Raw genomic sequence first — 12,992 nt, 5'->3', positions numbered from 1 at the left:
GTTTGCTTTTAGAGCACTTCATAGTACCGAGACAGCTCTAGTTAAGGTCACTAATGACCTACTGCTGACTGCAGATAGAGGTGACTGCTTGATTTTAGTTCGTTTAGACTGATCACAACATCCTCTTACATCGCTTAGAGACTTGGGTTGGCATCAAGGGCTTGGCTCTTAGCTTATTATGCTCTTACCTCACCAACAGAACTTTTTCTGTTGTTCTGGGTAACTCTACTCCCTCAATGGCTCAGTTGAGCTATGGTGTCCCGCAAGGCTCAGATCTTGACCCCCTTCTCTTTTCTATATACTACATGCTGCCCCTTGGCCAGGTCATTAAAAAATCATGATGTGCTCTACCATTCTTATGCTGACGACACTCAGTTATACATGCCACTAAAACCCACCGATCCTAGCGCCCTATCAAATCTCTCAACTTGGCTCTCTAACATTAAATCCTGGATGGTCAGAAAGTTTTCTCAAATTTAATGATGATACGTCTGAAGTCATTCTGTTTGGTCTCGAAAATTCCATCAGCCCTTATGTTACTAATCTTGGTGGTCACTGGCTCCCTGTTATATTTCGAATTCATTCATTCATTAGCCAAACCGCTTATCCTTACTCAGGGTCGCGGGGATGCTCGAGCCTATCCCAACAGTCATTGGGCGGCGAGGGGGAGACACCCTGGACAGGCCACCAGTCCATCACAGGGTCGACACTGTTCAGGGTGTCTCCCCCCCTGCTGCCCAGTGACTGCTGGAAATAGGCTCCAGCATCCCCGCGACCCTGAGAGCAGGATAAGCGGTTCAGATAATGGATAGATAGATAGATAGATAGATAGATAGATAGATAGATAGATAGATAGATAGATAGATAGATAGATAGATAGATAGATAGATAGATAGATAGATAGATAGATAGATAGATAGATAGATAGATAGATAGATAGATAGATAGATAGATAGATAGATAGATAGATAGATAGATAGATAGATAGATAGATAGATAGAGGCTGTGAGAGGAAATAGTTACCCTCTCCTCCACCAGCCATGTCAGGTTTCTATGTTAAGGGTAATTCCTCAAACTAGTTTAATAGCAGATATTCTGACATACAATTCTTTGTACTGTCAAAAAAATAAATAAATAAAAGAAAATAAAAACATCATAAAGAAGAAACAGGCGTGGGTGATGGTGACTATATAAGCTGGTTCTCACGATGTTTGGAAGATGTCAGTCCCAGTCAGAACAAGCAGTTTAAACTTCACACGGGCATCCGGGTGGCGTAGCGGTCTATTCCGTTGCCTACCAACACGGGGATCGCCGGTTCGAATCCCCGCGTTATCTCCGGCTTGGTCGGGCGTCCCTACGGACACAATTGGCCGTGTCTGCCGGTGGGAAGCCGGATGTGGGTATGTGTCCTGGTCGCTGCGCTAGCACCTCCTCTGTCATCCTCCCACGCGCTGCGTCCCCCAGGTGAAACGCCTCATTGTCAGGTGAAAAGAAGCGGCTGGCGACATGTATCGGAGGAGGCAGGTAGTAGTCTGCAGCCCTCCCCGGGTCGGCAGAGGGGGTGGAGCAGCGAGCGGGACGGCTGGGAAGAGTGGGGTAATTGGGGAGGGGAAAAAGGGGGGGGACTTCACGCCTCTTCTTGAAACCTAGAGGAAAATACGGGGCGTGGGACAGAAATCTGTGCCTGTGATAAAACAGAAACAGGATTGAATGAATGAATGAATGAATGAATGGTTTTATTTCGAACACGTTAAAATAACAAAATAAAATATATAGGCAGGGATACAGAAACGAATGGAAATAACAGTGACTCTGTAACAACACAAGTCATAATAAGTGTCCATGTTGGGAAAGGGCGCAGGATGAAGTAAAGAACTTCCCCGGCCCTACCCCCCTTTTTTTTACAGGATGCGTCCGGTCAAAGTTTACTGGATGTTGGTCTATTAGAAAACCCGGCACGGCATCATGGGATAACTGACCCCAGACAAGATCGACCGGCTTTCGTCAAAGTAACGTCAACGTGCGTGCGAGCGTTATTGCTCGCGGTTCACCAGCAGCAACCCAGGAACCCAGACCCGGTTCCCGGACCCGGTTGCCCGTGAACGCGCGTATCGGCTCATACTGGCCACATGTCATCCGGGTAAACCGTGCAGGTTCTGCGTGCTCGTGTGTGCGGACCCCTGCGTTGGCTTTGTGCAGACGGGGAGAGAGAGCGCGAGAGAGAGAGAGAGAGCGCGAGAGAGAGCGCGAGAGACCTTTAAGTAGAGACCTTTGGATCCCCAGTCACGTGACTCGGGCTCGCCGCCGCCGCCGCCTGCCTGCCGTTTGGAGCTGAACGCTGTCCGCCGCGGCCCGCTGGAAAGGTAACGTTTTGTCCGCCCGCTTCGCCACCTATAGCGGTAGACACGGCAGCCCTACGCTCAGCCCGTCAGCGCACACACCCACCCACACACCCCCACCCACACCCACCAACGCGACACATCCGTGTCGGTAGCTGCCGTTCACCCGCGAGACAAAATGACAGCCCGGGTGGGTATGTCGAGGCCTTGTCATGGCATTTATTAAGAAAACAACAACAACAACAACAACAACAACATAGTGATGAAAACTGCGCTCTCTGGGTGCGTCTTGACTAGCGGTCGCAGTAGTCGTCAGTTATATTTACCCCGGATTTAAAGCGGCGGCGCTGACAAAGTGACGTAGCGGGGCAGCAAAGGTGCCGCCGGGATTTGTGCAGATTAGACCCGGTGAGGTGCTGCTGCACAGCACTGCCTCCTAATCCCCCACCCCCACCCCAGGAAGATGGCTGCGGGACCGGTGAAGAACACCTCTTCTCACTTCCATCCATCCGTCCGTCCGCTCACTCATTCATTCATTGGCTGCGCGTTCTCCTGCTGGCGCACCTGCGCTGTTTGTGGAAAGCTCGCGCACCGTCAACAGTTGCGCGTGCGTCAGGGACGATTTGCTGTTTTGCTTGCGAGACGGCGACATAATGAAATGAATTGTTTACAGAGTTCACGCGATCTCGTTAATGACTCATCGGACGCTCATTTATAAAATGTTTATAAAGCGTCTCGAGCCAGGCTGTGTGTTACGGCCTTTTCACCGGTGCCCTGCCAAACCCCCCCCCCCCTTTGTTTGTTTGTTTGTTTACCTATTTCTCTTGTCTAGGATGGGAGAGCCTCCCTTGTCATGTGACTGTTTTGTATCGTTGCCCCCTGGCTCTCAAGATGACCATGTGATCTTTGGGAAGAACTCTGACCGTCCACGGGACGAGGTGCAGGAGGTGGTCCACTGCCCCGCGGCCTCTCACCCACCAGGGTCCACGGTGGAGGTAATCTGGGGATAAAAGCCTCCCACGCCACACGCCACTGTTGGGACTTATTCACCCACCACTTCACAATATGCACGAAAACCCCGGCCAGTCAAATAACCCATGCCCATTTATTTGGTAGTAATGTGTTATTTGTGTTGTGTTGCCGTCACTCAAAATTATTCATAATAACCCCTGGCCAATACCTCATTCTATGGAAAATGTTGGGGGGGGGGCAATAATCAGATTGATGCTCTCCCTCAGCAACTACTGTTTTGACTGCCATGAGCAAGGCACTTATCTCCCAACTGCTGTAGCTGATCTGCTCAGTGTGGGTAAGGACATTTACCGGCGAAACTGGAAACACCCTAGAATGTGTTGCTTAAATAAGCCCCCCCCCCTCCCATCAAACAAGTGAGGCCCTTAATCACTTAGGTTAAGTTATCAACAATTACCAATGTTTTATTATCTAAATTCCCCATTGTGTTAAATGATAACAATGGATAGTAAAGACAATGATGAAAATAATAACTCGATAGTTGAATATCAATAAAAATTGATAGACATTAAGATTTAAAAATTATTACTCCCTTGATACATGTGATATATCATATACCATATGTCAACCCCAAAGGTCCCTGGTTAGGACTTGGGTTGCACTGGGTACCTCCTTGGTGTCCATGCGTTGGAAAAAAACATGCTTGTGCTCTTGTGCACTGGATTATGAAGTTACCCCCCCTTCTCTCTCTCTCTCTCTCTCTCTCTCTGCAGTGCACATACATTCAGATCCCCCAGGTAGAGCACACCCATGCTGTGGTCCTCAGCAGGCCTGCCTGGCTGTGGGGGGCTGAGATGGGAGCCAATGAGCATGGCGTGTGCATTGGGAATGAGGCGGTCTGGACCCGCGAGCCCGTTCACCCTGGAGAAGCTCTGCTGGGCATGGATCTAGTTCGGTGAGCAGCACACACACGTCCTTTCACAGGCCCTGAACAATCCTGGTGTAAGGTGCATTATAATGCAACATTGTGCAATATTTCTAAGAATGCATTGAAGGAACTGGTAGAAGGAAACATTTTCTGTGATTTAACTGAACAACAATCTAGGTCTTGGATGTTAGACTGGAGTGTTCACTTTTATTGTATGAGGAAGTCTGGAGTTGCAGAGAAGTATGTAGGAGTGGTGCAAGGTATGAGGGAAGTGTGACAGTGGTGAGGTGTGCGGTTGGATGACTGATGGGTTCAATGTGGAGGGGGGATTACACCAAAGATCGGCTCTGAGCCCTTTCCTGTTTGCGATGGTGATGGACAGGTTGACGAACGAGATTCAGGCAGGAGTCTCCGTGGACTACGGTGTTTGCGGATGACTGTGATCTGTAGTGAGAGTAGGGTGCAGGTTGAGGAGAGGTGGAGGTATGCACTGGAGAGAAGAGGTATGAAAGTCAGTAGGAGCACGACGGAATACCTATGTGTGAATGAGAGGGAGGACAGTGGAATGGTGAGGATGCAAGGAGTGGAGGTGATGAAGGCATATGAGTTTAAATACTTGGGGTCAACTGTCCAAAGTAACGGGGAGTGCAGAAGAGAGGTGAAGAAGAGAGTGCAGGCAGGGTGGAGTGGGTGGAGAAGAGTGTCATGAGTGATTTACAACAGAAGGGTACCAGCAAGAGTTAAAGGGAAGGTTTACAAGATGGTTGTGACACCAGCTATGTTGTATGGTTTGGAGACAGTGGCACTGACAAAAAGATAGGAGGTGGAGCTGGAGGTGGCAGAGTTGAAGAAGTTAAGATTTTCATTGGGAGTGATGAAGAAGGACAGGATTAGGAATGAGTATATTAGAGGGACAACTCAGGTTGGACGGTTTGAAGACAAAACAAGAGAGGCAAGATTGAGATGGTTTAGGAGAAGAGATGCTGGGTATACTGGGAGAAGGATGCTGAATATGGAGCTGCCGGGGAAGAGGAAAAGAGGAAGGCCAAAGAGGAGGTTTATGGATGTGGTGAGGGAGGACATGCAGGTGGCAGGAGGACAGGAAGATGCAGAGGACAGGAAGAGATGGAAACGGATCATTTGCTGTGGCGACCCCTAACGAGAGCAGCCGAAAGTAATAGAAGTAGATTGGAGTTTATCTTCAGCCTTTGAACACAGGCTTCTCTGTGAATTATAAGCGTGACATGACAGATGTGATAAATATTGTTCAAGTTAAGTCCGTATCTTTTCATCAAAGACATGATCCTAGGGTCAATACTCCTGCCTGTGGCCCTAACCAAGTCAATGGGAAAAAAGAAAGAATTGGAGTTGGTCCCCGGGTGCTGCAGCTGCGCACTGCTCCCAGTAAAGGATGGGTTAAATACAGAGAACGAATTGCCAAATTACCAAAGTGCCACGAAATGGAGCCAAGGTAAACTATCACTACATCACCATCGGATTGGATGGAGCAGGAGATTGACAGGCGGATTGGTGCAGCATCAGCAGTAATGCGGACGTTGTACTGGACCATTGTGGTGAAGAGGGAGCTGAGCTAGTCAATCTTCGTTCCAACCCTCACCTATGGTCATGAGCTTTAGGTAGTGACTGAAAGGGTGAGATCGCGGATACAAGCGGCTGAAATGAGTTTCCTACGTAGGGTGTCTGGGCTCAGCTTTAGAGATAGGGTGAGGAGCTCGGATATCCGGAGGGAGCTCGGAGTAGAGCCGCCGCTCCTTCACGTCAAAAGGACCCAGTTTAGGTGGTTCGGGCATCTGATTAGGACGCCTCCTTGGCGCCTTCCTTTGGAGGTTTTCTGGGCACGGCCAACTGGGAGGAGACCCCGGGGTAGACCCAGAACTCGCTGGAGGGGCTACATGTCCAGTCTGGCCTGGGAACACCTTGGGATCCCCCAGGAGGAGCTGGAGGGCGTTGCTGGGGAGAGGAACATCTGGAGTGCCCTGCTTAGCTTGCTGCCACCGCGACCCGACCCCGGAGAAGCAGCTGATGATGAGATGAGATAAATCACCAGAGGCAAAATCACATTTTACTTGAAACAACAGGCTGTGGATTTCCTCACAAACACAAACTCAGCCGCTGTTTAAGTTTTAAGGAAAGTTTAAATGAGGAATAAAAATGTGCCTGGGTCAAGTTGCAAACTGAGATGATGCAAAACATTGCAATATGTCATTTTCTTTTCTTAAAAGTAATACTTCCTGTTTAAACTAATATAAAATGGCTTTTCAACACCAGAATTGGTTTTACTATTGGAGCAGGTTTTCACTTATCAGGAACCTGACTTTGGTGGGTTGCTCACTGGTACACTTGGAACACATTTTAAAAGAATAATACATACATAGAGACTTCCCATTTGTATGCATATAAAATTAGTGTAAGTATTAGATAATGTCAACACAGTGGTATGGTTAGTAGAGGTATTATGACAGGTTTACTGTGGTGAAATAGATACAATATCTACATGTGGAACAGAGGTTTTGATTTCTTATCTATTTATTCATTAATTTATCTTTTTTGGTGGGCAGCTTGGGCCTTGAGCGTGGGGACAGTGCGTGGGGGGCGCTGACGGTGATCACGGGCCTCCTGGAGCAACATGGCCAGGGTGGCCCCTGTAAGGAGGACCCCGAGCCGTTCAGCTACCACAACACCTTCCTACTGGTCGACCGTAATGAGGCCTGGGTCCTGGAGACGGCCGGCCGGCTGTGGGTGGCTCAGAAAGTCACAGGTGAGGAGGTTGGTGGGGTAACAGCATGAGTGCATAGGCAGAAATCCCGGGGAGGATGGGGGGGGGCACGACCTCTCCATCCTGGAAAAAATATGATATATCCCCCCCCAATATTTCACCCCTGATGTACAGCACTACTTTTGGTGTCCCCCTCAGGAATTGCGCTTGAGAAAATTTTATGTAATTGTCCCCTCCAAAGTTGATATCACATTTTCAGCCCTGCATGAGTGAGCAGGGTGAATAACCTCCTCCGACTGGGGGGCAAGGTACAGAAAAGAAATGCTCTGTAGGAATTACCTGCTTGGGTTAATGAAGTTTGGATTCGTGTTCAGGGACCTATATCCATTTGGATTTCTGCGAGTTAAACTGTTTATATCTACTGCACAGCAGCCATGTTTTCATCCAAGTGTTAAAGCTTTGACCCTGAAGATTGTTGCTTTTGTGTTACTTATTGACACCCGTCACACTGTAAGCTGTGCTTCTACCTCAGGACTTTAAATCCTGGAAAATTCATTCAAGACGAAACCGAGAGACCAGTGCTCCTGTGCCAGCACGTTATCCACCGCTGAATAAAACACATGGTTGGCCCTGAGTTTTGGCTACTGAATCTATATCTGTTGGTCTTCAGGAGCATGGTCTGTCATTTGTGCTTGTTAGTCACAACAACTTCCCTTCTTCAAACCCACAACTACCTGCCTCATTCTTTTGCATTTGGCTGCTGTGATGAAGATGTGAAACGCTAGTCCTGACCGATGGTAACTATAGCAATGAGCAATTACATAACTGTTCACGATTTAAATATTCTTGGATTGCCTATTGTCTTTATTACACCAGTGGTAAAAAAGTATCAAAAGGAATGTTGTTTGCATGTAAATTCTCAGCTTACAGTAAAAAATATGGTAACTTTTTAAAAGTAAACAATTAAAATGCACCAAACACAGTTTCTGTGCTCTTCATTGCGCAATATCTTTATGCACACTTCAGTTTTCCCCAAAACTTTCTTTTGTGACATTAATTTTTTTCTTTTACATACGAGCATTTTAATTAAGCTTTTCTGCAGCTTCAAAATTGACATGAGAATAGCTGGATGGACATGCAGCCTCTTCCCGCATGTAGCTGATGCTATCATTTAGATGCTTTTACCCGCTCATCTGAGCGATAAGTCAGCAGAAAACGTTTCAGGTTCTTGCTTGTGGGCGTGTGGCTGTGAATGGGCACAGCTGTTCAATCAATATCTGAGCAACAGAACATGGTAAAAAGACCCACAGGGCGCTAACCCCTGCACCCCCTAGCCGTACTTAAATCTCGCGCAATTCACCTCCTGACATTGTCTTCACACAGTCACTGTACAACCATTTGTTTCTAACCAGCGGGGGTCAAGAACATCTCTAACCAGCTGACCATCGGCACTGAGATCTCCGCGGAGCACCCGGAGCTGCGGAGTGTGGCCCAGGCTCAGGGCTGGTGGGACGGGGAGGGAGACTTCAACTTTTCCCAGGTGTTCAGCCCTGAGAACCCCCCAGCCAGGATGGAACTGGCCAAGCTGCGTTACAAGGGAGGCACTGAACTACTCCAGCAACATGACGGTGAGTGTGTTTGAGAGGCTGGCTGGCGGTGCGATGCTTTGGATCCCGTTTAATCTTGGGGCATCCCGACGGACGACCTAGGTGAGGGAGGTAATCCAGCAGAAAAAAACAGAGCAGTATTGAATTTAGGAGATGGCATTTTTGTATTGAATGTGGATAGTCTGTATGAGGACAAACTGTGTAAAATACCACAAAGATGAGATGGCCAAGACTCCACAGCGGCCTCCGGCTTCAACTGGAGTTCAGGACAAAGTTTGTTTCCTAGTTGTAATGTCAACAAGTGGCTTACGCCTAGTAGTCGCCCACCCCAATGCCACCTCCGATTTCTTCTTCTCCACCCATAGGTTCGGTGACAGCAGAGGTGATGATGTCGATCCTAAGGGACAAGCCTAGTGGAATCTGCATGGATTCTGGGGGATTCTGCACCACTGGCAGCATGGTGTCCATTTTACCCAGAGACCCTAGCCTGCCCTGCATCCACTTCCTCACTGCCACCCCTGACCCCTCCAGGTTTGCCTCTTGGACATTCCCTCAACTCTGTAATAGATATGCTGCATTAACATCAGTCTTGAGCGCTCTCTTAGTTTGTGCGCCTAATGATTTACAGTGACTTGACAATATAGATGGTGTGACAAATCAGCAATGCATTGGCCCACATGGTTGGTTGCTGTGTGTTGGTACCCTCCAAGGCATGGTTTCAGAACCAGTCTGATTCAGGCAACTTGTAAGTGCCTTTCACTGAGGCCCAGATACGCTATTTCTCTCTTGCTTACATTCTCCGTCTTTAGGGCACCACTTTGGGTTGAGGGTTAACTTTTCACCCCCCCCCCTTACTGTCTTTTTCCCATTTTCTCTTCCCCCACTCCCTCCACACACGCACACACACACACACATACACTGTGTAGGTCTATATTCAAGCCTTTTGTCTTCTCGGAGTGCATGATCCCAGTGTTGAGGGTGGTGTCCCCACAGTATGGTGCAGAGGACCCAGCCAGGAAGCAGCCACGCTTCCAGAACCAGGTGGACCGCCAGCATGACCTCTACAAGGCCCACCAGAATGCACTCAACAACATGGAGACTAAACTGGTGGGCACTGTTTCCCCCCCCCCCTTTTTTCTCCCCAATTGTATCCGGCCAATTACCACACTCTTCTGAGCCGTCCCGGTCGCTGCTTCACCCCCCTCTGCTGATCCGGGGAGGGCTGCCGACTACCACATGCGTCCGCCGATACATGCGGAGTCGCCAGCCGCTTCTTTGCACTTGAAAGTGAGGAGTTTTGCCAGGGGGACGTAGCGCGTGGGAGGATCACACTATTCCCCCCTCCCCGGAACAGGCTGCCCGACCAACCAGAGGAGGCGCTAGTGCAGCGACCAGGACACATACCCACATCGGGCTTCCCACCTGCAGACACGGCCAATTTTGTCTGTAGGGACGCCCGACTAAGCCGTAGGTAACACAGGGATTCAAACCGCCGATCCCCGTGTTGGTAGGCAACAGAATAGCCCGATAGCCCGCCACACCACCTGGATGCCCCGGTGGGCACCGTTGAGTGACTTAGCTTAATGATTGCACTAATCCAGTTCTGGTGGCGTACATATCAGCTAAATTTACATCAGGGTGAAAATAACTTAAATTCATTCGAATTAATAATTCGTTTACAGTCGGGATAAGGCATTTGACCAGTCGACTCGGCGCTAACACAGTAAATCACAATTACGAGACTGACGATCTTGGCATGGGACAGGATGTAGCAGGAGCTCATGCGTAGTGCCGATTAAAATGCTCTATGACAGCAGAATTAACGTTAACACGCTAAAGACACTAAAGGTATTGTTCCAGGGCGGCAGCTCTCGCATAGATGGCAGCAGCCGTGACGGAGGTGAATATCTATCCAGTTTAATACAACATACTCATTGGTAGGTTACATGATGTGCGACCGAACCGAGAACGTTGCGGTCTCGATAATACAAATCAAAGTGGCATCTACATTCACATTTATACTCATATTTGCATTGGCATTTATCTTACTTGCTATATCAAAACTTGCAGTCTCTTAACCAGATGACCTGCATTCAATAAAGCCATGGTGGACTCGCATCTCACGGCTTGCCTACCACTTCTGGTTGCATGTTTTAAACTGTTTAACATGGAGATTTGGTTCTTATAATGACAGTTCAGTCGCAGGTCGGTTGTCAGTCACAGGAGAAAAAAAAACACACTAATTGAACTTTCAGATACTCTCCGTCCGTGATCACCCAAATTTCTTAATCGGTCGTTTTCTCTGTGTCTGTGGCGAAATCCACCGACGGAGGTTATAACAAACATGAATAACTATTTTTAGGCACAATAGACATGTGTGTTTGATTGCTGTTTTGACTCCATTCTCTGTCTTCCTCAATCTCAGGATCAGGGCTTAGCTGTCTATGAAATTCTTAGAGACCTGGAGTCTCAGTGTCTGAATGACATTTCCGCCATGCTCAGTGGCGAGCTGCCAGGGGAGGAATTAGGGGACTTGTTCTTTGACTGTGTGGACACAGAGATTAAGTTCTATCAGTGAGAAGGAAGGTAAGACACTGCTGCTATTAATATATTCTGTGTGCATATATATATATATATAATCCAGCTGTTCAAGTAATTCTTTGATTGACAGTACAAGCCTGTTGCCTGTTTCATGCCATAAGCAATCATCAGCTATCAACTGATGATTGACAGCTGATGATTGCTTATGGCATGAAACAGGCAACAGGCTTGTACTGTCAATCAAAGAATTCATTGAATCACTGGATTACTTTGCTCCTTGTTTGTTGAGCACTTTCCCTACCGTTGAGTGTCTCATTTAAAGAAGTTATATATATATATAAATGTGTGCATGCGTGTCTGTGTGTGTGTGTGCAAGTGCACGTGTGCAAGAGAGTGTGTATACGTGTAGGTTCCTGGCTTGTTCTTTGAATGCATAGGTATTTAACGACTGGATGTGTGTTTGTGAGTTTGATTTGTTTCATATTTTAAGCTAGAACCAGGTAAGAATACGTGACGTGTTTTTGCCCTCTGTTACAGTGTCCTCTATTGGAGATTTGTAGTAATGCACGTCTGCAGGAGATGGCCCTGGGACATTCGCATTTTGTGTTCCCTTGGTTGGCTTCTCTCATTCATGCAAAGCCATGGCCCTGACATCATTCCATCACTAACGCAGACTAAACGTCTAAACTTTCCATTTTACTGGAGCATCACTCGGCTGCATCATCCCAGGGAGCAATGACTGCAACTAATTAGTGAGTGTAATAATGTAGACTACAGAGGTGTCTATGTAGTGCTGTATGATATTGAATAAATACTGTGAAGTATTGAAATTTTTTTTAACATGCACTTCATTGTTGCAAGTTAAAGAGATTGCCATTTGATGGCTATACTTGTAGGGAAAGAGTCAATAAAGAGAGATTCACATACACTGTCCATCTGAGGCGTCGTGAATTTTTAGCAATATCGAGGTCTGGTATCATTAATATTTGCGGTTGTCTTGATTTTCTCTAAATCTGTATCACACCTAGATACTCGTGGATTCGATTCTGCTTCAGGTGGTCATGTCATGCCCCATGTGAGCATCACACCAGGACAAATTCCTTGTATGAGCAAACTGGGGAGCTAACTATATAACTTGGCTTGACTGAACATAGTAATATGATAAATTCTGAATAAGCATTTTATATAATGACAGCCAGACAGTTTTTTTAATACTTGCCATGATATAAGAAGGTCAGCAATGGTTTTGAAACGAAAACGTGAATCACAGAACGTTGAATCAGTTCGTCCGACCTCTTCCGACTGAAGAGGTCACTTAGATGAGTGATGAAACGTCCATCCATCCATCCATTATCCAAACCGCTTATCCTGCTCAGGGCCGCGGGGATGCTGGAGCCTATCTCAGCAGTCACTGGGCGGCAGCCGGGGAGACACCCTGGACAGGCCGCCAGTCCATCACAGGGCCATCTGTCAAGTAAACGTTGTATCCAGGTGAACTGATTCAACCTTCTTTGATTTTTTTACCTGGATTATTGAGCAAGCACGAAGACACCATTACAATGGCCATGTGTACTATTCACACAGGATTTGGGAATGTTTTCAATCACAGCACTGTAAGATGGCGACAGATGTACTCTTAGCCCCCCCTCCTCGGTTCAGGGATGGCCGTCCCCTCTTCACACAGATGGTCATAGAGTTTGTGCTCCAGTGGGCGATGAGAGTCAAACCTTAAGTGCTGATCAGTATGTGTTGACTTACGGTAAACATCAACAATCAAAATGTCCCCCATCACCAATTGCAATTTCACAGTCTAAGAAGGCTAATCTGTCATTTTCACATCCTCCCTGGTGAACTTGATGCGGTTGTCC

The 12,992-nt window shown here is 47.5% G+C and overlaps 1 protein-coding gene across 1 annotated transcript; it reads left to right on the top strand.

Moving 5' to 3' along the window:
- Nucleotides 1-2,197: 2,197 nt before the first annotated feature.
- On the top strand, nucleotides 2,198-12,041 carry scrn2 (secernin 2). The gene is made up of 9 exons (XM_056280719.1): nucleotides 2,198-2,363; nucleotides 3,172-3,334; nucleotides 4,085-4,266; nucleotides 6,819-7,018; nucleotides 8,389-8,604; nucleotides 8,949-9,114; nucleotides 9,510-9,690; nucleotides 11,009-11,169; nucleotides 11,662-12,041. The coding sequence occupies exons 2-8, from the start codon at nucleotides 3,173-3,175 to the stop codon at nucleotides 11,159-11,161; spliced, it is 1,260 nt and encodes a 419-aa protein (XP_056136694.1). The 5' UTR covers nucleotides 2,198-2,363; nucleotide 3,172; the 3' UTR covers nucleotides 11,162-11,169; nucleotides 11,662-12,041.
- Nucleotides 12,042-12,992: the final 951 nt, after the last annotated feature.

The sequence above is a fragment of the Lampris incognitus genome, chromosome 5, assembly GCF_029633865.1.
Source record: "Lampris incognitus isolate fLamInc1 chromosome 5, fLamInc1.hap2, whole genome shotgun sequence".
NCBI classification, from domain to species: Eukaryota; Metazoa; Chordata; class Actinopteri; order Lampriformes; family Lampridae; genus Lampris; species Lampris incognitus.
The sequence above is the reverse complement of the archived record's forward strand: the minus strand, read 5'-3'. Positions and strand labels throughout refer to the sequence as shown.

Coding starts and splice junctions, on each gene's coding strand:
- scrn2 (XM_056280719.1), top strand. CDS start 3,173: ATGGGAGAGCCTCCCTTGTCATGTGACTGTTTTGTATCGTTGCCCCCT. Junction 3,335..4,084: donor CACCAGGGTCCACGGTGGAG/GTAATCTGGGGA, acceptor CTCTCTCTGCAG/TGCACATACATTCAGATCCC. Junction 4,267..6,818: donor CTGGGCATGGATCTAGTTCG/GTGAGCAGCACA, acceptor TTTGGTGGGCAG/CTTGGGCCTTGAGCGTGGGG.